General features: G+C 43.6%; 1 protein-coding gene across 1 annotated transcript in view; it reads left to right on the top strand.

Moving 5' to 3' along the window:
* LOC134612298 (uncharacterized) overlaps positions 1 to 23,562 on the top strand; it is a 36,848-nt gene extending 13,286 nt beyond the window's left edge. The window contains exons 7-12 of the mRNA XM_063456636.1: positions 347 to 401; positions 19,519 to 19,570; positions 20,569 to 20,660; positions 21,387 to 21,524; positions 23,291 to 23,344; positions 23,437 to 23,562. Coding sequence (XP_063312706.1) covers positions 347 to 401; positions 19,519 to 19,570; positions 20,569 to 20,660; positions 21,387 to 21,524; positions 23,291 to 23,344; positions 23,437 to 23,562 — 517 coding nt within the window. The remainder of the gene's footprint in view (positions 1 to 346; positions 402 to 19,518; positions 19,571 to 20,568; positions 20,661 to 21,386; positions 21,525 to 23,290; positions 23,345 to 23,436) is intronic.
* Positions 23,563 to 24,052: the final 490 nt, after the last annotated feature.

Below are 24,052 nucleotides of genomic sequence, written 5' to 3'. Positions count from 1 at the left end.
ACTCAGCCACAAATAAAATATAAGAAGCAATTCTAGAAAGGCCACCTGTGCATTATAAACCCTTTACATGAAATCGTGGATTTATTGATCGCTTTGTTAATTGTGATACACTATGAAAACATGTTCATGCCCTGTGCAGTTAAGCTAAACCATTGTATTCGGTAAACTCTCTTAATAACAGATGAAAAATAAAATAAAGAACTCTTGGATTGAGCTGATAGTTGAACAGTTCAGTTTTCCAGAAACAGGGAAGATTTTGCTTTCAGTATTTGCATTTTTATAGATATATTTTATTTTATTTTATAAAAATCTGAAATATTTATTTCTATTTTCTGTTTAAAAAAAGGTCAGAGGAAGATGACTTTGAGACTGATAATCTAGAAAAGTTATTGGAAATGAAAGTAAGTTCATCTTTGTGATCATTTTTAGAAATGTTGTGTTGCACTACTAATTCATTTTTCAGTTAGAAATGTCGGGTAATATAAGTGTATTAAAGGAACCTGAGATTTTAACTATGACTAAAAAGTAACCTGTTACTTTATGAGGTATATGGTAGATTTTAAAGTATGCATTTACCCTTCATATGCTCTTGCTCTACATACACATCCACTTTGACGCTGTTCATCTGATTTTCAACCAATCTGACAGAGCTGGTATATCTTGGTATATCTTGGTATATCCTGGTATATCTTGGCATATCTTGGTATATCTTGGTATACCTTGGTATATCTTGGTATATCTTGGTATATCTTGGTATATCTTGGTATATCTTGGTATATCTTGGTATATCCTGGTATATCTTGGCATATCTTGGTATATCTTGGTATATCTTGGTATATCCTGGTATATCCTGGTATATCTTGGTATATCTTGGTATATCCTGGCATATCGTGGTATATCTTGGTATATCTTGGCATATCTTGGCATATCTTGGTGTATCTTGGTATATCCTGGTATATCCTGGTATATCTTGGTATATCTTGGTACATCTTGGTACATCTTGGTACATCTTGGTACATCTTGGTACATCTTGGTATATCTTGGCATATCTTGGTATATCTTGGTATATCTTGGTATATCTTGGTATATCTTTGTATATCCTGGTATATCTTGGCATATCTTGGTATATCTTGGTATATCTCTGTAGCCTCAGAAGTAGAAATTAGAAGCAGGGAGATAGTCTCAAGATACATAAAATAATGCTCATACATTATTTTGAAATGAAAGGCACAAACAAGTATTCAATTCTGTTTTGCAACAGGAATGTAGTCCCTAAATAATCTTAATATTGTCTAAACTATTAAATAATTTCAAAAAGAAAAAAACATATTGTTATTATTATTATTTTATTATTTATATAGCGCCAGCAAATTCCGTAGTGCTGTACAATAGGTGGACTAACAGACACGTAACTATAACCAGACAAATGGACTGCTCAGTGAGTTTACATGTTAGAGGGAGTGGGGTATAGTGACACAGTAACAGAGGGATTGAGGGCCCTGCTCAGTGAGTTTACATGTTAGAGGGAGTGGGGTATAGTGACACAGTAACAGAGGGATTGAGGGCCCTGCTCAGTGAGTTTACATGCTAGAGGGAGTGGGGTATAGTGACACAGTAACAGAGGGATTGAGGGCCCTGCTCAGTGAGTTTACATGCTAGAGGGAGTGGGGTATAGTGACAGTAACAGAGGGATTGAGGGCCCTGCTCAGTGAGTTAGAGGGAGTGGGGTATAGTGACACAGTAACAGAGGGATTGAGGGCCCTGCTCAGTGAGTTTACATGTTAGAGGGAGTGGGGTATAGTGACACAGTAACAGAGGGATTGAGGGCCCTGCTCAGTGAGTTTGCTTGTTAGAGGGAGTGGGGTATAGTGACACAGTAAAAGAGGGATTGAGGGCCCTGCTCAGTGAGTTTACATGTTAGAGGGAGTGGGGTATAGTGACACAGTAACAGAGGGATTGAGGGCCCTGCTCAGTGAGGTTACATGTTAGAGGGAGTGGGGTATAGTGACTCAGTAACAGAGGGATTGAGGGCCCTGCTCAGTGAGTTTACATGTTAGAGGGAGTGGGGTATAGTGACACAGTAACAGAGGGATTGAGGGCCCTGCTCAGTGAGTTTGCATGTTAGAGGGAGTGGAGTATAGTGACACAGTAACAGAGGGATTGAGGGCCCTGCTCAGTGAGTTTGCATGTTAGAGGGAGTGGGGTATAGTGACACAGTAACAGAGGGATTGAGGGCCCTGCTCAGTGAGTTTACATGTTAGAGGGAGTGGGGTATAGTGACACAGTAACAGAGGGATTGAGGGCCCTGCTCAGTGAGGTTACATGTTAGAGGGAGTGGGGTATAGTGACACAGTAACAGAGGGATTGAGGGCCCTGCTCAGTGAGTTTACATGTTAGAGGGAGTGGGGTATAGTGACACAGTAACAGAGGGATTGAGGTCCCTGCTCAGTGAGTTTACATGTTAGAGGGAGTGGGGTATAGTGACACAGTAACAGAGGGATTGAGGGCCCTGCTCAGTGAGTTTACATGTTAGAGGGAGTGGGGTATAGTGACACAGTAACAGAGGGAGTGAGGGCCCTGCTCAGTGAGTTTACATGTTAGAGGGAGTGGGGTATAGTGACACAGTAACAGAGGGATTGAGGGCCCTGCTCAGTGAGGTTACATGTTAGAGGGAGTGGGGTATAGTGGCACAGTAACAGAGGGATTGAGGGAACTGCTCAGTGAGTTTACATGTTAGAGGGAGTGGGGTATAGTGACACAGTAACAGAGGGATTGAGGGCCCTGCTCAGTGAAGTTACATGTTAGAGGGAGTGGGGTATAGTGACACAGTAACAGAGGGATTGAGGGCCCTGCTCAGTGAGTTTGCATGTTAGAGGGAGTGGGGTATAGTGACACAGTAACAGAGGGATTGAAGCCCTGATCAGTGAGTTTACATGTTAGAGGGAGTGGGGTATAGTGACACAGTAACAGAGGGATTGAGGGCCCTGCTTAGTGAGTTTACATGTTAGAGGGAGTGGGGTATAGTGACACAGTAACAGAGGGATTGAGGGCCCTGCTCAGTGAGTTTACATGTTAGAGGGAGTGGGGTATAGTGACACAGTAACAGAGGGATTGAGGGCAATGCTCAGTGAGTTTACATGTTAGAGGGAGTGGGGTATAGTGACACAGTAACAGAGGGATTGAGGGCCCTGCTCAGTGAGGTTACATGTTAGAGGGAGTGGGGTATAGTGACACAGTAACAGAGGGATTGAGGGCCGTTCTCAGTGAGTTTACATGTTAGAGGGAGTGGGGTATAGTGACACAGTAACAGAGGGAGTGAGGGCCCTGCTCAGTGAGTTTACATGTTAGAGGGAGTGGGGTATAGTGACACAGTAACAGAGGGATTGAGGGCCCTGCTCAGTGAGGTTACATGTTAGAGGGAGTGGGGTATAGTGACACAGTAACAGAGGGATTGAGGGCCCTGCTCAGTGAGTTTACATGTTAGAGGGAGTGGGGTATAGTGACACAGTAACACAGGGATTGAGGGCCTGCTCAGTGAGTTTACATGTTAGAGGGAGTGGGGTATAGTGGCACAGTAACAGAGGGATTGAGGGCCCTGCTCAGTGAATTTACATGTTAGAGGGAGTGGGGTATAGTGACACAGTAACAGAGGGATTGAGGGCCCTGCTCAGTGAGTTTGCATGTTAGAGGGAGTGGGGTATAGTGACACAGTAACAGAGGGATTGAAGCCCTGCTCAGTGAGTTTACATGTTAGAGGGAGTGGGGTATAGTGACACAGTAACAGAGGGATTGAGGGCCCTGCTTAGTGAGTTTACATGTTAGAGGGAGTGGGGTATAGTGACACAGTAACAGAGGGATTGAGGGCCCTGCTCAGTGAGGTTACATGTTAGAGGGAGTGGGGTATAGTGACACAGTAACAGAGGGATTGAGGGCCCTGCTCAGTGAGTTTACATGTTAGAGGGAGTGGGGTATAGTGACACAGTAACAGAGGGATTGAGGGCCCTGCTCAGTGAGTTTACATGTTAGAGGGAGTGGGGTATAGTGACACAGTAACAGAGGGATTGAGGGCCCTGCTCAGTGAAGTTACATGTTAGAGGGAGTGGGGTATAGTGACACAGTAACAGAGGGATTGAGGGCCTGCTCAGTGAGTTTACATGCTAGAGGGAGTGGGGTATAGTGACACAGTAACAGAGGGATTGAGGGCCCTGATCAGTGATTTTACATGTTAGAGGGAGTGGGGTATAGTGACACAGTAACAGAGGGATTGAGGGCCCTGCTCAGTGAGTTTACATGTTAGAGGGAGTGGGGTATAGTGACACAGTAACAGAGGGATTGAGGGCCTGCTCAGTGAGCTTACATGCTAGAGGGAGTGGGGTATAGTGACACAGTAACAGAGGGATTGAGGGCCCTGATCAGTGAGTTTACATGCTAGAGGGAGTGGGGTATAGTGACACAGTAACAGAGGGATTTAGGGCCTGCTCAGTGAGTTTACATGCTAGAGGGAGTGGGGTATAGTGACAAAGTAACAGAGGGATTGAGGGCCCTGCTCAGTGAATTTACATGCTAGAGGCAGTGGGTTATAATGACACAGTAACAGAGGGGTTAAAGGCCCTACTTGGTGAGTTTACATGCTAGAGGGAGTGGGGTATAGTGACACAGTAACAGAGGGGTTGAAGGCCCTGCGCAGTGAGCTTACATGCTAGAGGGAGTAGGGTATAGTAACAGAGGGATTGAGGGCCCTGCTCAGTGAGTTTACATGTTAGAGGGAGTGGGGCATAGTGACAGTAACAGAGGGCTTGAGGGCCCTGCTCAGTGAGTTTACATGCTAGAGGCAGTGGGGTATAATGACACAGTAACAGAGGGGTTGAAGGCCCTGCTCAGTGAGCTTACATGCTAGAGGCAGTGGAGTATAGGGACAGTAAAAGAGGGATTTAGGCCCTGCTCAGTGAGTTTACATGCTAGAGGGAGTGGGGTATAGTGACACAGTAACAGAGGGATTGAGGGCCCTGCTCAGTGAGCGAACATGTTAGAGGGAGTGGAATATATTGACACAGTAACAGAGGGATTGAGGGCCTGCTCAGTGAGCTTACATGTTAGAGGGAGTGGGATATAGTGACACAGTAACAGAGGGATTGAGGGCCCTGCTCAGTGAGTTTACATGCTAGAGGGAGTGGGGTATAGTGACAGTAACAGAGGGATTGAGGGCCCTGCTCAGTGAGTTAGAGGGAGTGGGGTATAGTGACACAGTAACAGAGGGATTGAGGGCCCTGCTCAGTGAGGTTACATGTTAGAGGGAGTGGGGTATAGTGACACAGTAACAGAGGGATTGAGGGCCCTGCTCAGTGAGTTTGCTTGTTAGAGGGAGTGGGGTATAGTGACACAGTAAAAGAGGGATTGCGGGCCCTGCTCAGTGAGTTTACATGTTAGAGGGAGTGGGGTATAGTGACACAGTAACAGAGGGATTGAGGGCCCTGCTCAGTGAGGTTACATGTTAGAGGGAGTGGGGTATAGTGACTCAGTAACAGAGGGATTGAGGGCCCTGCTCAGTGAGTTTACATATTAGAGGGAGTGGGGTATAGTGACACAGTAACAGAGGGATTGAGGGCCCTGCTCAGTGAGTTTGCATGTTAGAGGGAGTGGGGTATAGTGACACAGTAACAGAGGGAGTGAGGGCCCTGCTCAGTGAGTTTACATGTTAGAGGGAGTGGGGTATAGTGACACAGTAACAGAGGGATTGAGGGCCCTGCTCAGTAAGGTTACATGTTAGAGGGAGTGGGGTATAGTGACACAGTAACAGAGGGATTGAGGGCCCTGCTCAGTGAGTTTACATGTTAGAGGGAGTGGGGTATAGTGACACAGTAACACAGGGATTGAGGGCCTGCTCAGTGAGTTTACACATTAGAGGGAGTGGGGTATAGTGGCACAGTAACAGAGGGATTGAGGGAACTGCTCAGTGAGTTTACATGTTAGAGGGAGTGGGGTATAGTGACACAGTAACAGAGGGATTGAGGGCCCTGCTCAGTGAAGTTACATGTTAGAGGGAGTGGGGTATAGTGACACAGTAACAGATGGATTGAGGGCCCTGCTCAATGAGTTTGCATGTTAGAGGGAGTGGGGTATAGTGACACAGTAACAGAGGGATTGAAGCCCTGCTCAGTGAGTTTACATGTTAGAGGGAGTGGGGTATAGTGACACAGTAACAGAGGGATTGAGGGCCCTGCTTAGTGAGTTTACATGTTAGAGGGAGTGGGGTATAGTGACACAGTAACAGAGGGATTGAGGGCCCTGCTCAGTGAGTTTACATGTTAGAGGGAGTGGGGTATAGTGACACAGTAACAGAGGGATTGAGGGCAATGCTCAGTGAGTTTACATGCTAGAGGGAGTGGGGTATAGTGACACAGTAACAGAGGGATTGAGTGCCTGCTCAGTGAGTTTACATGTTAGAGGGAGTGGGGTATAGTGACACAGTAACAGAGGGATTGAGGGCCCTGCTCAGTGATTTAGCATGTTAGAGGGAGTGGGGTATAGTGACACAGTAACAGAGGGATTGAGGGCCCTGCTCAGTGAGTTTACATGTTAGAGGGAGTGGGGTATAGTGACACAGTAACAGAGGGATTGAGGGCCCTGCTCAGTGAGGTTACATGTTAGAGGGAGTGGGGTATAGTGACACAGTAACACAGGGATTGAGGGCCCTTCTCAGTGAGTTTACATGTTAGAGGGAGTGGGGTATAGTGGCACAGTAACAGAGGGATTGAGGGCCCTGCTCAGTGAGTTTACATGTTAGAGGGAGTGGGGTATAGTGACACAGTAACAGAGGGATTGAGGGCCCTGCTCAGTGAGTTTGCATGTTAGAGGGAGTGGGGTATAGTGACACAGTAACAGAGGGATTGAAGCCCTGCTCAGTGAGTTTACATGTTAGAGGGAGTGGGGTATAGTGACACAGTAACAGAGGGATTAAGGGCCCTGCTTAGTGAGTTTACATGTTAGAGGGAGTGGGGTATAGTGACACAGTAACAGAGGGATTGAGGGCCCTGCTCAGTGAGGTTACATGTTAGAGGGAGTGGGGTATAGTGACACAGTATCAGAGGGATTGAGGGCCCTGCTAAGTGAGGTTACATGTTAGAGGGAGTGGGGTATAGTGACACAGTAACAGAGGGATTGAGGGCCCTGCTCAGTGAGTTTACATGTTAGAGGGAGTGGGGTATAGTGACACAGTAACACATGGATATAGGGCCTGCTCAGTGAGTTTACATGTTAGAGGGAGTGGGGTATAGTGGCACAGTAACAGAGGGATTGAGGGCCCTGCTCAGTGAGTTTACATGTTAGAGGGAGTGGGGTATAGTGACACAGTAACAGAGGGATTGAGGGCCCTGCTCAGTGAGTTTGCATGTTAGAGGGAGTGGGGTATAGTGACACAGTAACAGAGGGATTGAAGCCCTGCTCAGTGAGTTTACATGTTAGAGGGAGTGGGGTATAGTGACACAGTAACAGAGGGATTGAGGGCCCTGCTCAGTGAGGTTACATGTTAGAGGGAGTGGGGTATAGTGACACAGTAACAGAGGGATTGAGGGCCCTGCTCAGTGAGTTTACATGTTAGAGGGAGTGGGGTATAGTGACACAGTAACAAAGGGATTGAGGGCCCTGCTCAGTGAGTTTACATGTTAGAGGGAGTGGGGTATAGTGACACAGTAACAGAGGGATTGAGGGCCCTGCTCAGTGAAGTTACATGTTAGAGGGAGTGGGGTATAGTGACACAGTAACAGAGGGAGTGAGGGCCCTGCTCAGTGAGTTTACATGTTAGAGGGAGTGGGGTATAGTGACACAGTAACAGAGGGATTGAGGGCCCTGCTCAGTGAGGTTACATGTTAGAGGGAGTGGGGTATAGTGGCACAGTAACAGAGGGATTGAGGGAACTGCTCAGTGAGTTTACATGTTAGAGGGAGTGGGGTATAGTGACACAGTAACAGAGGGATTGAGGGCCCTGCTCAGTGAAGTTACATGTTAGAGGGAGTGGGGTATAGTGACACAGTAACAGAGGGATTGAGGGCCCTGCTCAGTGAGTTTGCATGTTAGAGGGAGTGGGGTATAGTGACACAGTAACAGAGGGATTGAAGCCCTGATCAGTGAGTTTACATGTTAGAGGGAGTGGGGTATAGTGACACAGTAACAGAGGGATTGAGGGCCCTGCTTAGTGAGTTTACATGTTAGAGGGAGTGGGGTATAGTGACACAGTAACAGAGGGATTGAGGGCCCTGCTCAGTGAGTTTACATGTTAGAGGGAGTGGGGTATAGTGACACAGTAACAGAGGGATTGAGGGCAATGCTCAGTGAGTTTACATGTTAGAGGGAGTGGGGTATAGTGACACAGTAACAGAGGGATTGAGGGCCCTGCTCAGTGAGGTTACATGTTAGAGGGAGTGGGGTATAGTGACACAGTAACAGAGGGATTGAGGGCCGTTCTCAGTGAGTTTACATGTTAGAGGGAGTGGGGTATAGTGACACAGTAACAGAGGGAGTGAGGGCCCTGCTCAGTGAGTTTACATGTTAGAGGGAGTGGGGTATAGTGACACAGTAACAGAGGGATTGAGGGCCCTGCTCAGTGAGGTTACATGTTAGAGGGAGTGGGGTATAGTGACACAGTAACAGAGGGATTGAGGGCCCTGCTCAGTGAGTTTACATGTTAGAGGGAGTGGGGTATAGTGACACAGTAACACAGGGATTGAGGGCCTGCTCAGTGAGTTTACATGTTAGAGGGAGTGGGGTATAGTGGCACAGTAACAGAGGGATTGAGGGCCCTGCTCAGTGAATTTACATGTTAGAGGGAGTGGGGTATAGTGACACAGTAACAGAGGGATTGAGGGCCCTGCTCAGTGAGTTTGCATGTTAGAGGGAGTGGGGTATAGTGACACAGTAACAGAGGGATTGAAGCCCTGCTCAGTGAGTTTACATGTTAGAGGGAGTGGGGTATAGTGACACAGTAACAGAGGGATTGAGGGCCCTGCTTAGTGAGTTTACATGTTAGAGGGAGTGGGGTATAGTGACACAGTAACAGAGGGATTGAGGGCCCTGCTCAGTGAGGTTACATGTTAGAGGGAGTGGGGTATAGTGACACAGTAACAGAGGGATTGAGGGCCCTGCTCAGTGAGTTTACATGTTAGAGGGAGTGGGGTATAGTGACACAGTAACAGAGGGATTGAGGGCCCTGCTCAGTGAGTTTACATGTTAGAGGGAGTGGGGTATAGTGACACAGTAACAGAGGGATTGAGGGCCCTGCTCAGTGAAGTTACATGTTAGAGGGAGTGGGGTATAGTGACACAGTAACAGAGGGATTGAGGGCCTGCTCAGTGAGTTTACATGCTAGAGGGAGTGGGGTATAGTGACACAGTAACAGAGGGATTGAGGGCCCTGATCAGTGATTTTACATGTTAGAGGGAGTGGGGTATAGTGACACAGTAACAGAGGGATTGAGGGCCCTGCTCAGTGAGTTTACATGTTAGAGGGAGTGGGGTATAGTGACACAGTAACAGAGGGATTGAGGGCCTGCTCAGTGAGCTTACATGCTAGAGGGAGTGGGGTATAGTGACACAGTAACAGAGGGATTGAGGGCCCTGATCAGTGAGTTTACATGCTAGAGGGAGTGGGGTATAGTGACACAGTAACAGAGGGATTTAGGGCCTGCTCAGTGAGTTTACATGCTAGAGGGAGTGGGGTATAGTGACAAAGTAACAGAGGGATTGAGGGCCCTGCTCAGTGAATTTACATGCTAGAGGCAGTGGGTTATAATGACACAGTAACAGAGGGGTTAAAGGCCCTACTTGGTGAGTTTACATGCTAGAGGGAGTGGGGTATAGTGACACAGTAACAGAGGGGTTGAAGGCCCTGCGCAGTGAGCTTACATGCTAGAGGGAGTAGGGTATAGTAACAGAGGGATTGAGGGCCCTGCTCAGTGAGTTTACATGTTAGAGGGAGTGGGGCATAGTGACAGTAACAGAGGGCTTGAGGGCCCTGCTCAGTGAGTTTACATGCTAGAGGCAGTGGGGTATAATGACACAGTAACAGAGGGGTTGAAGGCCCTGCTCAGTGAGCTTACATGCTAGAGGCAGTGGAGTATAGGGACAGTAAAAGAGGGATTTAGGCCCTGCTCAGTGAGTTTACATGCTAGAGGGAGTGGGGTATAGTGACACAGTAACAGAGGGATTGAGGGCCCTGCTCAGTGAGCGAACATGTTAGAGGGAGTGGAATATATTGACACAGTAACAGAGGGATTGAGGGCCTGCTCAGTGAGCTTACATGTTAGAGGGAGTGGGATATAGTGACACAGTAACAGAGGGATTGAGGGCCCTGCTCAGTGAGTTTACATGCTAGAGGGAGTGGGGTATAGTGACAGTAACAGAGGGATTGAGGGCCCTGCTCAGTGAGTTAGAGGGAGTGGGGTATAGTGACACAGTAACAGAGGGATTGAGGGCCCTGCTCAGTGAGGTTACATGTTAGAGGGAGTGGGGTATAGTGACACAGTAACAGAGGGATTGAGGGCCCTGCTCAGTGAGTTTGCTTGTTAGAGGGAGTGGGGTATAGTGACACAGTAAAAGAGGGATTGCGGGCCCTGCTCAGTGAGTTTACATGTTAGAGGGAGTGGGGTATAGTGACACAGTAACAGAGGGATTGAGGGCCCTGCTCAGTGAGGTTACATGTTAGAGGGAGTGGGGTATAGTGACTCAGTAACAGAGGGATTGAGGGCCCTGCTCAGTGAGTTTACATATTAGAGGGAGTGGGGTATAGTGACACAGTAACAGAGGGATTGAGGGCCCTGCTCAGTGAGTTTGCATGTTAGAGGGAGTGGGGTATAGTGACACAGTAACAGAGGGAGTGAGGGCCCTGCTCAGTGAGTTTACATGTTAGAGGGAGTGGGGTATAGTGACACAGTAACAGAGGGATTGAGGGCCCTGCTCAGTAAGGTTACATGTTAGAGGGAGTGGGGTATAGTGACACAGTAACAGAGGGATTGAGGGCCCTGCTCAGTGAGTTTACATGTTAGAGGGAGTGGGGTATAGTGACACAGTAACACAGGGATTGAGGGCCTGCTCAGTGAGTTTACACATTAGAGGGAGTGGGGTATAGTGGCACAGTAACAGAGGGATTGAGGGAACTGCTCAGTGAGTTTACATGTTAGAGGGAGTGGGGTATAGTGACACAGTAACAGAGGGATTGAGGGCCCTGCTCAGTGAAGTTACATGTTAGAGGGAGTGGGGTATAGTGACACAGTAACAGATGGATTGAGGGCCCTGCTCAATGAGTTTGCATGTTAGAGGGAGTGGGGTATAGTGACACAGTAACAGAGGGATTGAAGCCCTGCTCAGTGAGTTTACATGTTAGAGGGAATGGGGTATAGTGACACAGTAACAGAGGGATTGAGGGCCCTGCTTAGTGAGTTTACATGTTAGAGGGAGTGGGGTATAGTGACACAGTAACAGAGGGATTGAGGGCCCTGCTCAGTGAGTTTACATGTTAGAGGGAGTGGGGTATAGTGACACAGTAACAGAGGGATTGAGGGCAATGCTCAGTGAGTTTACATGCTAGAGGGAGTGGGGTATAGTGACACAGTAACAGAGGGATTGAGTGCCTGCTCAGTGAGTTTACATGTTAGAGGGAGTGGGGTATAGTGACACAGTAACAGAGGGATTGAGGGCCCTGCTCAGTGATTTAGCATGTTAGAGGGAGTGGGGTATAGTGACACAGTAACAGAGGGATTGAGGGCCCTGCTCAGTGAGTTTACATGTTAGAGGGAGTGGGGTATAGTGACACAGTAACAGAGGGATTGAGGGCCCTGCTCAGTGAGGTTACATGTTAGAGGGAGTGGGGTATAGTGACACAGTAACACAGGGATTGAGGGCCCTTCTCAGTGAGTTTACATGTTAGAGGGAGTGGGGTATAGTGGCACAGTAACAGAGGGATTGAGGGCCCTGCTCAGTGAGTTTACATGTTAGAGGGAGTGGGGTATAGTGACACAGTAACAGAGGGATTGAGGGCCCTGCTCAGTGAGTTTGCATGTTAGAGGGAGTGGGGTATAGTGACACAGTAACAGAGGGATTGAAGCCCTGCTCAGTGAGTTTACATGTTAGAGGGAGTGGGGTATAGTGACACAGTAACAGAGGGATTAAGGGCCCTGCTTAGTGAGTTTACATGTTAGAGGGAGTGGGGTATAGTGACACAGTAACAGAGGGATTGAGGGCCCTGCTCAGTGAGGTTACATGTTAGAGGGAGTGGGGTATAGTGACACAGTAACAGAGGGATTGAGGGCCCTGCTCAGTGAGTTTACATGTTAGAGGGATTTGGGTATAGTGACACAGTAACAGAGGGATTGAGGGCCCTTCTCAGTGAGTTTACATGTTAGAGGGAGTGGGGTATAGTGACACAGTAACAGAGGGAGTGAGGGCCCTGCTCAGTGAATTTACATGTTAGAGGGAGTGGGGTATAGTGACACAGTATCAGAGGGATTGAGGGCCCTGCTAAGTGAGGTTACATGTTAGAGGGAGTGGGGTATAGTGACACAGTAACAGAGGGATTGAGGGCCCTGCTCAGTGAGTTTACATGTTAGAGGGAGTGGGGTATAGTGACACAGTAACACATGGATATAGGGCCTGCTCAGTGAGTTTACATGTTAGAGGGAGTGGGGTATAGTGGCACAGTAACAGAGGGATTGAGGGCCCTGCTCAGTGAGTTTACATGTTAGAGGGAGTGGGGTATAGTGACACAGTAACAGAGGGATTGAGGGCCCTGCTCAGTGAGTTTGCATGTTAGAGGGAGTGGGGTATAGTGACACAGTAACAGAGGGATTGAAGCCCTGCTCAGTGAGTTTACATGTTAGAGGGAGTGGGGTATAGTGACACAGTAACAGAGGGATTGAGGGCCCTGCTCAGTGAGGTTACATGTTAGAGGGAGTGGGGTATAGTGACACAGTAACAGAGGGATTGAGGGCCCTGCTCAGTGAGTTTACATGTTAGAGGGAGTGGGGTATAGTGACACAGTAACAAAGGGATTGAGGGCCCTGCTCAGTGAGTTTACATGTTAGAGGGAGTGGGGTATAGTGACACAGTAACAGAGGGATTGAGGGCCCTGCTCAGTGAAGTTACATGTTAGAGGGAGTGGGGTATAGTGACACAGTAACAGAGGGAGTGAGGGCCCTGCTCAGTGAGTTTACATGTTAGAGGGAGTGGGGTATAGTGACACAGTAACAGAGGGATTGAGGGCCCTGCTCAGTGAGGTTACATGTTAGAGGGAGTGGGGTATAGTGACACAGTAACAGAGGGATTGAGGGCCCTGCTCAGTGAGTTTACATGTTAGAGGGAGTGGGGTATAGTGACACAGTAACACAGGGATTGAGGGCCTGCTCAGTGAGTTTACACGTTAGAGGGAGTGGGGTATAGTGGCACAGTAACAGAGGGATTGAGGGAACTGCTCAGTGAGTTTACATGTTAGAGGGAGTGGGGTATAGTGACACAGTAACAGAGGGATTGAGGGCCCTGCTCAGTGAGTTTGCATGTTAGAGGGAGTGGGGTATAGTGACACAGTAACAGAGGGATTGAAGCCCTGATCAGTGAGTTTACATGTTAGAGGGAGTGGGGTATAGTGACACAGTAACAGAGGGATTGAGGGCCCTGCTTAGTGAGTTTACATGTTAGAGGGAGTGGGGTATAGTGACACAGTAACAGAGGGATTGAGGGCCCTGCTCAGTGAGTTTACATGTTAGAGGGAGTGGGGTATAGTGACACAGTAACAGAGGGATTGAGGGCCCTGCTCAGTGAGTTTACATGTTAGAGGGAGTGGGGCATAGTGACAGTAACAGAGGGCTTGAGGGCCCTGCTCAGTGAGTTTACATGCTAGAGGGAGTGGGGTATAGTGACACAGTAACAGAGGGATTGAGGGCCCTGCTCAGTGAGTTTACATGCTAGAGGCAGTGGGGTATAATGACACAGTAACAGAGGGGTTGAAGGCCCTGCTCAGTGAGCTTACATGCTAGAGGCAGTGGAGTATAGGGACAGTAAAAGAGGGATTTAGGCCCTGCTCAGTGAGTTTACATGCTAGAGGGAGTGGGGTATAGTGACACAGTAACAGAGGGATTGAGGGCCCTGCTCAGTGAGCGAACATGTTAGAGGGAGTGGAATATATTGACACAGTAACAGAGGGATTGAGGGCCTGCTCAGTGAGCTTACATGTTAGAGGGAGTGGGATATAGTTACACAGTAACAGAGGGATTGAGGCCCTTCTCAGTGAGTTTACATGTTAGAGGGAGTGGGGTATAGTGACACAGTAACAGAGGGATTGAGGCCCTGCTCAGTGAGTTTACATGTTAGAGGGAGTGGGGTATAGTGACACAGTAACAGAGGGATTGAGGCCCTGCTCAGTGAGTTTACATGCTAGAGGGAGTGGGGTATAGTTACACAGTAACAGAGGGATTGAGGGCCCTGCTCAGTTTGCTTCCATGTTAGAGGAAGTGTATAGTGACACAGTAACAGATGGATTGAGGGCCTGCTCAGTGAGCTTACATGTTAGAGGAAGTGGGGGTATATTGACACAGTAACAGAGGGATTGAGTGCCCTGCTCAGTGAGCTTACATGTTAGATGGGGTGGGGTATAGTGACACAGTAACAGAGGGATTGAGGGCCCTGCTCAGTGAGTTTACATGTTAGAGGTAGTGGGGTATAGTGACACAGTAACAGAGGGATTGAGGCCCTGCTCGGTGAGTTTACATGCTAGAGGGAGTGGGGTATAGTGACACAGTAACAGAGGGATTGAAGGCCCTGCTCAGTGTGCTTACATGTTAGAGGAAGTGGAGTATAGTGACACAGTAACAGAGGGATTGAGGGTTTGCTCAGTGAGCTTACATGTTAGAGGAAGTGGGGTAGATTGACACAGTAACAGAGGGATTGAGGGCCCTGCTCAGTGAGCTTACATGTTAGATGGGGTGGGGTATAGTGACACAGTAACAGAGGGATTGAGGGCCCTGCTCAGTGTGCTTATATGTTAGAGGAAGTGGGGTATAGTGACACAGTAACAGAGGGATTGAGGGCCCTGCTCAGTGAGCTTACATGTTAGATGGGGTGGGGTATAGTGACACAGTAACAGAGGGATTGAGGGCCCTGCTCAGTGTGCTTACATGTTAGAGGAAGTGGGGTATAGTGACACAGTAACAGAGGGATTGAGGGCCCTGCTCAGTGAGCTTACATGTTAGATGGGGTGGGGTATAGTCACACAGTAACAGAGGGATTGAGGGCCCTGCTCAGTGAGCTTACATGCTAGAGGCAGTGGGTATAGTGACACAAAGGGTATAAGTAGGGGCAATGAAATTGGTTGCTAGAGACATATCCACTGAAAAGTTAGTAGGTTATTTTTGACAGTTGCAGGGAAGGAGTAATGGGGAGGATGGGGGATGGGGGAGGAGCGGAGTTGAAAACCCACTAACAGTTTAAATGATACGCTTTCCTGAAGAAGTGTATTTTCAAAGATTTTTTGAAGGAGTGGAGACTGGATGAAAGTCTAACGGAGAAGTGAAGGGAGTTCCACAGGAACTTTTCTGAAAGCACGTTTTAAGAGACATTACATAGCCTAAATACAAAATAAATAGAATAAAATGTTTAGTAGATATACCCCAAACTAAAAACTTGCATGCATCTAATTATGCATTTCTTCATTGGAGTTCCATCTAAAAACAGCTTGCAAAAATGGCAAATCTCTATTCTGCTGCCTTTGCAAGTCTTCCCTTGTAACCCTGCCCAGACTTTCTGTGGTTGTCCAATCAATGGCTTCTCAGTGAACCTCTCTATTGAAATCTGCACTTTTTGCAAAAAAAAAAAGAGAGAGAGAGAGAGAGAGAGAACACACTCTTAACACATAAAGCTTTTCAGCAAGCTAAGGTGTTTTAGGGATCTGGAGTGTCCCTTTTAATAAGACACAACTTATGGTGACAATGATTTACCCCTACAGCATAAGAGATGCATACATACCTCAAAAACAGAATGCACCTGTCATGGTTGATTATATATTTCCTACCTGTTCTATGCTAGATTTTGTATTTATTGTGTATCAATATTGTTTTTGTATTTTATTGTACCCTAACTGTAACAATGCAATGATTTGTGGACCCAGTACATACTTGAAAATGAGAGAAATCTCAATGTATCTTTCCTGGTAAAATATTTTTTATAAAAAAAAAAAAAAAATAATAATAATATTACCTAATTTGCCATGTGACTCCACTTTTCCTCAGGTTGAGCACCATTTGTGTGCCCCCGGAACAGTAGTATTAACTCATGCAAGAAAAAAAAATAAAAAGCACAAACTAAAGACTTGTCAAACTGCCAAACACTCATCTTCTTTTCCAAACTATTCTTGTGCCAACAAGATGTGGTTGTCCTCAGTGAACCATGATCTTTCCTGGGTTCCAAGAAGTCTGGGCCAAACTACATTTGACCTTTAAAAACCAAACAGACAACAAACATGATAAATGTGTGTCTGGCTTCTCCAGGTCGTCCCCAGCTCCATTTCAGTTTTATACACCTTCTTATTGAAACATGGAAAGGTAATTCATTTACCTGTCTTATCTTTGCACCTCCAGACAGTGGGTGTAAAGACAATAGATGAATTAATAAGATGTATTAGTAAGTCCAAGAGATCACCCTGTTTCCTGTAGCCTACCTTCTCGTTTTTTTTTTAACTGTGGGTATATTAATCAAAGTTTTCACATCTAGTAAAGTGGTACATACATGGAAAAGTGGAGCAGTCACCAAGAAAATATAGCCTACTGGTTACACTGGTTTCCATGGAGATCTTGCCACTTTTAGTACTTTAGACCAATTTCTAGAACAGGACACTTTTATAAATCTATCCCATTGCCATTATATCATTGAATCTCAGTTCCTGAATTAGCTTTGTTACTGCATGTTGTTGTTGATTGATGGAACTTTTGAAATGTATTTGACTATATTTCATCTCCCTACCACAGACCCATGCACTGACTTAAGAATACACATTGGGAGTGACATTTATCAAAGTGTTACCTCCACTTTTAGCAGAATTTAATAAATCTGTCAAATTATTTTCATCAGTTTTTTGTTTTTTTTTACATAGAAACATAGAATGTGACGGCAGATAAGAACTATTCTAGTCTGCCTAATTCTCTAAATAATTTCATTAGTCCCTGGCCTAATTGTAAGTCTAGGATAGCCTTATGCCTATCCCACACATGCTTAAACGCCTTCACTGTGTTAACCACTACCACTTCAGCTGGAGGGCTATTCCATGCATCCACTACCCTCTCAGTAAAGTAATACTTCCTGATATTATTTTTAAACCTTTGCCCCTCTAGTTTAAGACTATGTCCTCTTGTTGTGGTAGTTTTTCTTCTTTTAAATATGGTCTCCTCCTTTACTGTGTTGATTCCCTTTATGTATTTAAATGTTTCTATCATATCCCCCCGGTCTCGTCTTTCCTCCAAGCTATACATGTTAAGATCCTTTAACCTTTCCTGGAAAGTTTTATCCTGCAATCCATGAACCAGTTTAGTAGCCCTTCTCTGAACTCTCTCTAAGGTATCAATATCCTTCTGGAGATACGGTCTCCAGTACTACGTACAATACTCCAAGTGAGGTCTCACCAGTGTTCTGTACAATGGCATGAGCACGTCCCTCTTTCTACTGCTAATACCTCTCCCTATACAACAAAGCATTCTGCTAGTATTTCCTGATGCTCTATTACATTGTCTGCCTACCTTTAAGTCATCAGAAATAATCACCCCTAAATCCCTTTCCTCAGATGTTGAGGTCAGGACTCTATCAAATATTCTGTACTCTGCCCTTGGGTTTTTACGTCCAAGATGCATTATCTTGCACTTATCCACATTAAATGTCAGCTTCCACAGCTCTGACCATTTTTCTAGTTTACCTAAATCATGTGCCATTCGGCTTATTCCTCCAGGAACATCAACTTTTTTGGTGCCGTAACAATCATTTCCGAATATGGACCATTTTTTTTTTACTGACAAAACAGATTTAGTATTTTCTCCATCACTTTCCAGAAGTAAAATGTCAGAATTTTTCAACGACTACATTTGCCGGTCTTCTGAATTGGAAATTTCTGCAAAAAACTGTGAAAATTACAATGAAGAAAACTGTAACTTTTTCGAACACTTTAACCCCTTAAGGACACATGACATGTGTGACATGTCATGATTCCCTTTTATTCCAGAAGTTTGGTCCTTGAGGGGTTAATAAATATTATGAAAATAACGATAAGATGCAACAGCCACTATTCTGAAAACATTTATAAATATCCCCCAGTGCCTCTTTCCTCGAATCTTCTCTTTTTGTTGTGGTGCCTCTCTGAAATCCTTGGCAGTCTCTCTCCCCCCACATATCCCCAGGATGTGGTACTGATGCAATTTTCCTTCCTACTTATTGGGTTTTAAGGTACACGACCACAAGGATAATACCTTGACGCTGCCGTGATTGTATAACTTTTCAACCTTACCTCCTTTATTTGCCATACAACTTTTTCAAAATGTAGATTTTTTTTTTTTTTTTTTAAATAAAGAACAAAAAAATGACTTCCCAGGAAAGATTAACCCCTTAAGGGCACAACTTCTGGAATCAAAGGGAATCATGATGGCATATTTCCGTCATGTGTCCTTAATGGGTTAATGCCCAGATTCAGCCAGTATCAATGATAGGTGGATTTTATGATCTGACGTTTTGTTTTTGCCACATTATTAAAAAGAAAAAGAAAAATTTTAACAGACTCAAGGTGATATGTCTGGTGGGTCATTTGCCCGATGTTAAATTATAGTTTCTTTTGTTCACAAACAAACTGTAAGTAACCTCTAATATTATTAATCCATACTCAAAAATCATTTGTTTGTTACAAATAAAAAAAAAACAGTAGAAATATCAATACCCCATTTATCCAGCTGAAACTTTCCCATCAAAGCAAACCTGTGAACAATGAAGGTTGTAGGAATATGAACATATCTCACAATTTCCATTAATATAGTCTTTGAATTAGGTGTTATCGGACAGGGTCTGCATTATCGATGCAGAAAATGCCCATAATTAGGGAAAGTTTACGACGATGGGTAGGTAACAGACTGGCGGTTGCCAAGACTCTTTGATGTTTGGAGGACGAGGGTCTAGAACAAAAATGATTAAAACAGAACAAAAAATTAGGACTGGGCACTGGAGTAAAGTCCAAGGCAGATGTATTGTAAGAAGTACAGAAATGTTCTGACTAAAAAAAAAAAAAAAGCCTTTCTAAACACAGCATAATTTATTGTGTACATTTAATTCAAAAACAGGAAATCTAACTCACGTGCAAATTTATAAAACTGTGTGCAACACATCTACATCAGTGATAACATCATAATATCAAATGCAATAAAATAATAAACATAAGATATGCCGATGAAAAAATAAATAATTTCCTTGTATGGCTTTAATTATATTTATGATAAAAAATATTTGTTTTTACTAGGTGTGCAGCCTTTTACCCCTTTTGGCTGATAACATGAACCGGTTATTTATGAGTGAGTACAAATAAGCCTATATTAACATTTAAAGACTTTGAAAAATGAGTACAGAATTAAAAATGCGTACTCTTAAAGTACACTTAAAAATGACACTTAGTTTGTCTTACCTGTAAATGAGTTTAAGTGTCCAGCCAATGCTAGAATAACCTCTGGTGGGCAATACTTTTCCAAAATTAGGATACTGTAGTCAGCCTTTATTTAAAGGGACACTATAGTCACCTGAACAACTTTAGCTTAATGAAGCAGTTTTGGTGTATAGAACATGCCCCTGCAGCCTCACTGCTCAATCCTCTGCCATTTAGGAGTTAAATCCCTTTGTTTATGAACCCTAGTCACACCTCCCTGCATGTGACTTGCACAGCCTTCCATAAACACTTCCTGTAAAGAGAGCCCTATTTAGGCTTTCTTTATTGCAAGTTCTGTTTAATTAAGATTTTCTTATCCCCTGCTATGTTAATAGCTTGCTAGACCCTGCAAGAGCCTCCTGTATGTGATTAAAGTTCAATTTAGAGATTGAGATACAATTATTTAAGGTAAATTACATCTGTTTGAAAGTGAAACCAGTTTTTTTTTTCATGCAGGCTCTGTCAATCATAGCCAGGGGAGGTGTGGCTAGGGCTGCATAAACAGAAACAAATGACAGAAACAATTGAGCAGTGAAATTGCAGGGGAATGATCTATACACTAAAACTGCTTTATTTACCTAAAGTAATTTAGGTGACTATAGTGTTCCTTTAAAGAGACACCAAACCGTATCAACTCTAATTGTATTATTACAGCGTATTGGGTGATTGCATCTATTATGTTAATACAGCATATTAAATCATAGTGACTGATGTGTAATAACTTCACCTATTACGCAACACTACTGTGAGGTAGACAGGAACAATCAGACGTGAGGGGAGAGATATCACTACAAATGTATATTGCAATGTATCATTATTCTACACATAAAATAATATTTCTACATCGTTTTTTTTTTTTTTTTTGTACAGATATACTGAATATCGATCCTACGGGTTTCAACAAACTAATAGTTAAATCAATCAAACAATCAAGCGCAATATGCCTGGAATTAGATTTAAATGTAAGTTTGTAGAATGGGAAATTATTATGAACATAATGTCAGTATATAGTATATACAGTTGCTCCACCCCACTTCACCTCCTATACTGATATCATCAAATTTGATCAACTAAGCCAATCTAATCCTTTCAAATAGGAAAGCATTGGAAGGCTATTGTGCATGTGTGACAAAACTCTGCACTGTGTCAATATACATCTCCATGTAGAGTGTGGAGTTGGTGAACGTCAGTGCTGCACAGTGCAGCACTGACCCAGGAAGCACCTCTGTTGGCCGTCTCAGTGACTGACACTAGAGGTGCAGTAATGTAAACACTGCCTTTTCTCTGAAAAGGCAGCGGTTACATTGAAAAGTCTGCAGGGACAGGCTCTAGACACCAAAACAACTTCATCAAGCTGTAAAAGTTCTGGTGACTATAGTGTTCCTTTAATATCATTAAGGAAGTCAGTGCAATTCTTCTTTCTACTTATCTATAGTAATTTTGAGACTGTGTATTTCTAAGACTCTGCTTTGATGTAAGACCACTATGACAGTGATGTCAAGCCTTGGAACATCAAATGTCTTGAAATTTTCATTACCATGTTGATCATGAGTATGAAGTAAATCGTTGTTCACAATTATCTTATCATTATTATTAGTTAATTATTCTGTGTTCTCTGTCCCCATGGTCACTTTATATTTGATATACAAATATGCACTAAAATTCTAATAAAGCTATGTTTTTTACAGCTTGTGGTGAACAATGTTGAGAGGATATCGGAGGGGGAACATGGTTATATGCTTGGCAATGCAATAAGTCTTCTGAAAGGTTACACTAATTATATGCTGTCTGTGAATGCCCATGCCGAGATGCTGAACAAGATTTTGGTTAGTAAATAACTGTGTTTGATAAAATCTGTTAGAACATTATTTTCATGGAGCTCCAGTCCACGTTGCAGAATTAAGGGATAATTGCTACATTTATTGAAGGGACCGGGTGGACTTACATCACACGCAGCTGTTGGGACAGAACTCTAAAGTGCTCCAAAACCCCCTAAAAACTAAACAGAAAAAGCGTTGACAAAAATCTGTTTAAATGATAAAAAATGTTGTAGAAACACACATATAGAGTCTGTGTTATGACACAGGTGTGGGTAGCAACATGCATGGGTATGTGTAGCAGTGTGGTTTATTTGAGTATGTTGTAGTGTGTAAAACAGTGTGGGTAATAATGCGTGTGTATAACAGTGTGAGTGGGGATGTGAGTGTGTGCACAGTTTGAATATGGAGAGCAGTGTAGCATTATGTGTGTACCTGCCATACTTTAGATGAGGTGGCCAATCTATCCCTCCTCTCTTTCACACAATCCGGGCAGGAATTACATTTATTTGATGCACCCCTAGGTCCCGATAAAAGCCTCATTCCCAGTTACTTTCTCCATGATTTGGAGGGTGTGCAAGTATTTGAGAAGAGTATTATTATTAATTATTATTATTATTATTATTAGAGGGGGGATGTAACTATAAATAAGACAATTACAAGAAAACTTACAGGAACGATAGGTTGAAGAGGACCCTGCTCAAATTACCTTACAGTCTATAGTACACATCACTCCCTTCCGACACATATAAGAAAAAGGTTACTGTGTACCAAAATGAAAATGTACAAAAATGTATTTGAAAAGGAAAACAAATGCACATTTGCAGAGTGGTGTGGTGAACCTAGTAGACAGGGGCCTATTGGTAATTTCCTATTCCTACTTTGTCTACTGGCAATTCCAGCCAAGAACACAACGTGTTGCTGTTACTGTTTTGGATTCTCAATGTGCCAATACCACAAAATAATTTTAAGAAAGGTTAAAGGGTCATGATTACTTATCGGACTATGAGAAGATTGTAAAATGGATGGAGGCAATCAGATGAATGGAAAATGTAAAGAAAAGGTTGGGCTTTGTTAATTTATTCCAAAAAAACAAATATTTAAAAAATAAATTGATGAATGACCAAATTCAACATCTACTGAAACTCATTCTTATATTTACTAACAATATTTTAACCTTCAAACTTAAATATGTTGTTGAGACTGCCACCTCTTGGATGTATTGATTTTCCATAGATTAATGGTTGGGACTGAAATGAATTAACAATAATTGTTGTTGATTTATGATTCAAAGCAAATTGATATTTGACTGAAATGTATCCATACCAAAAATCGAAACTTTTTGATCGAAACAAAACAAACAAAAAAATTCTTCCCATGCACTTCTCTAAATGATATGTCAGGAATGATAACTCATAAGGGGGATCTGAAAAGTGTATTTTATATTTTGTCTCTAATCTGTTCATATTTATCAAATTGTTTTAAAAGTTATCTAAAAAAATTTCTACTTTTCTATGCCTAAATTGCACATTTTTTTGCGGAAAAATTCCTTTTTAAAAAAAGTGGTGGAAATAAAGAGAAGTGATGCACTTTCTGGCAGAAAAAAAATACTTTGCTGCACTATCACACATCGAGAAGCAAATAAAAAATTGTTAAATACACTTTGGAAGAAATTTGTAATTCTGTTTATTTGCCTCCTTTGTTTTGTTAAATGGGGGCAGTAGTGGTAACTGCAAACAGGAAGAAAACTCATTCTGTTTCCTTTTTGTATATAGGCTTCAAAGGACTTTACACTCACACCTGAAGAACTTCAGTTAGTAATTCATGATGTAAGTTGTGTTTTCGTAAATACCGTATTGGTGTCTCGATTTCCAATTTAACTTGAAATGTGTTTGTTGTCATAGCAGTTGTTATTTCACAGATTTTGCAGCTGTTGATATATGACAGATATTATTCTGACTATTACCCGGCATTTAATGAAATGCTTAAATTACCTGTATTACCTGTAGGTGGTTCTGCTGAATTTACTGAGAAGATAATCATGTGAGAACAATGTTTTACTAAGATTTACCACATTTAGGATTATTCACTAAAGGAGCTGGGTTCAGAATTTACTGTGACGACTCATATTTCAGGTCAAAATAACTGAAATTGATAAACGTTCCAATGCAACTTTTTGTGCTCAGAAATTCTTGTCCAAAATTGTAATTTCCTTGCTCAATTCCCAACAAACCTGATTTTGGGACATACCCCCTTCATAGTTTTTAACCTAAAATTCTGAATACATGCCATTTGTCCACTTCATCTAATGCATTCTTGATACCTTTTTATGCACATTTCTGATTAAATAGGTCCTGCCAACCCCTGAGGTATATCCATATCTGCTCTGAATTAAAGAGGTCATCAAACAGTTACCAATGTTGAACCCCTTAAGGACCAAACTTCTGGAATAAAAGGGAATCATGACATGTCACACATGTCATGTGTCCTCAGGGGGTTAAAGAGTGGAGTATCAGTTTTATACAAAAGATAATGAC

The sequence above is a fragment of the Pelobates fuscus genome, chromosome 5 (assembly GCF_036172605.1).
Source record: "Pelobates fuscus isolate aPelFus1 chromosome 5, aPelFus1.pri, whole genome shotgun sequence".
Lineage (NCBI taxonomy): Eukaryota > Metazoa > Chordata > Amphibia > Anura > Pelobatidae > Pelobates > Pelobates fuscus.
This window is presented reverse-complemented; position numbering and strand designations above follow the sequence as displayed.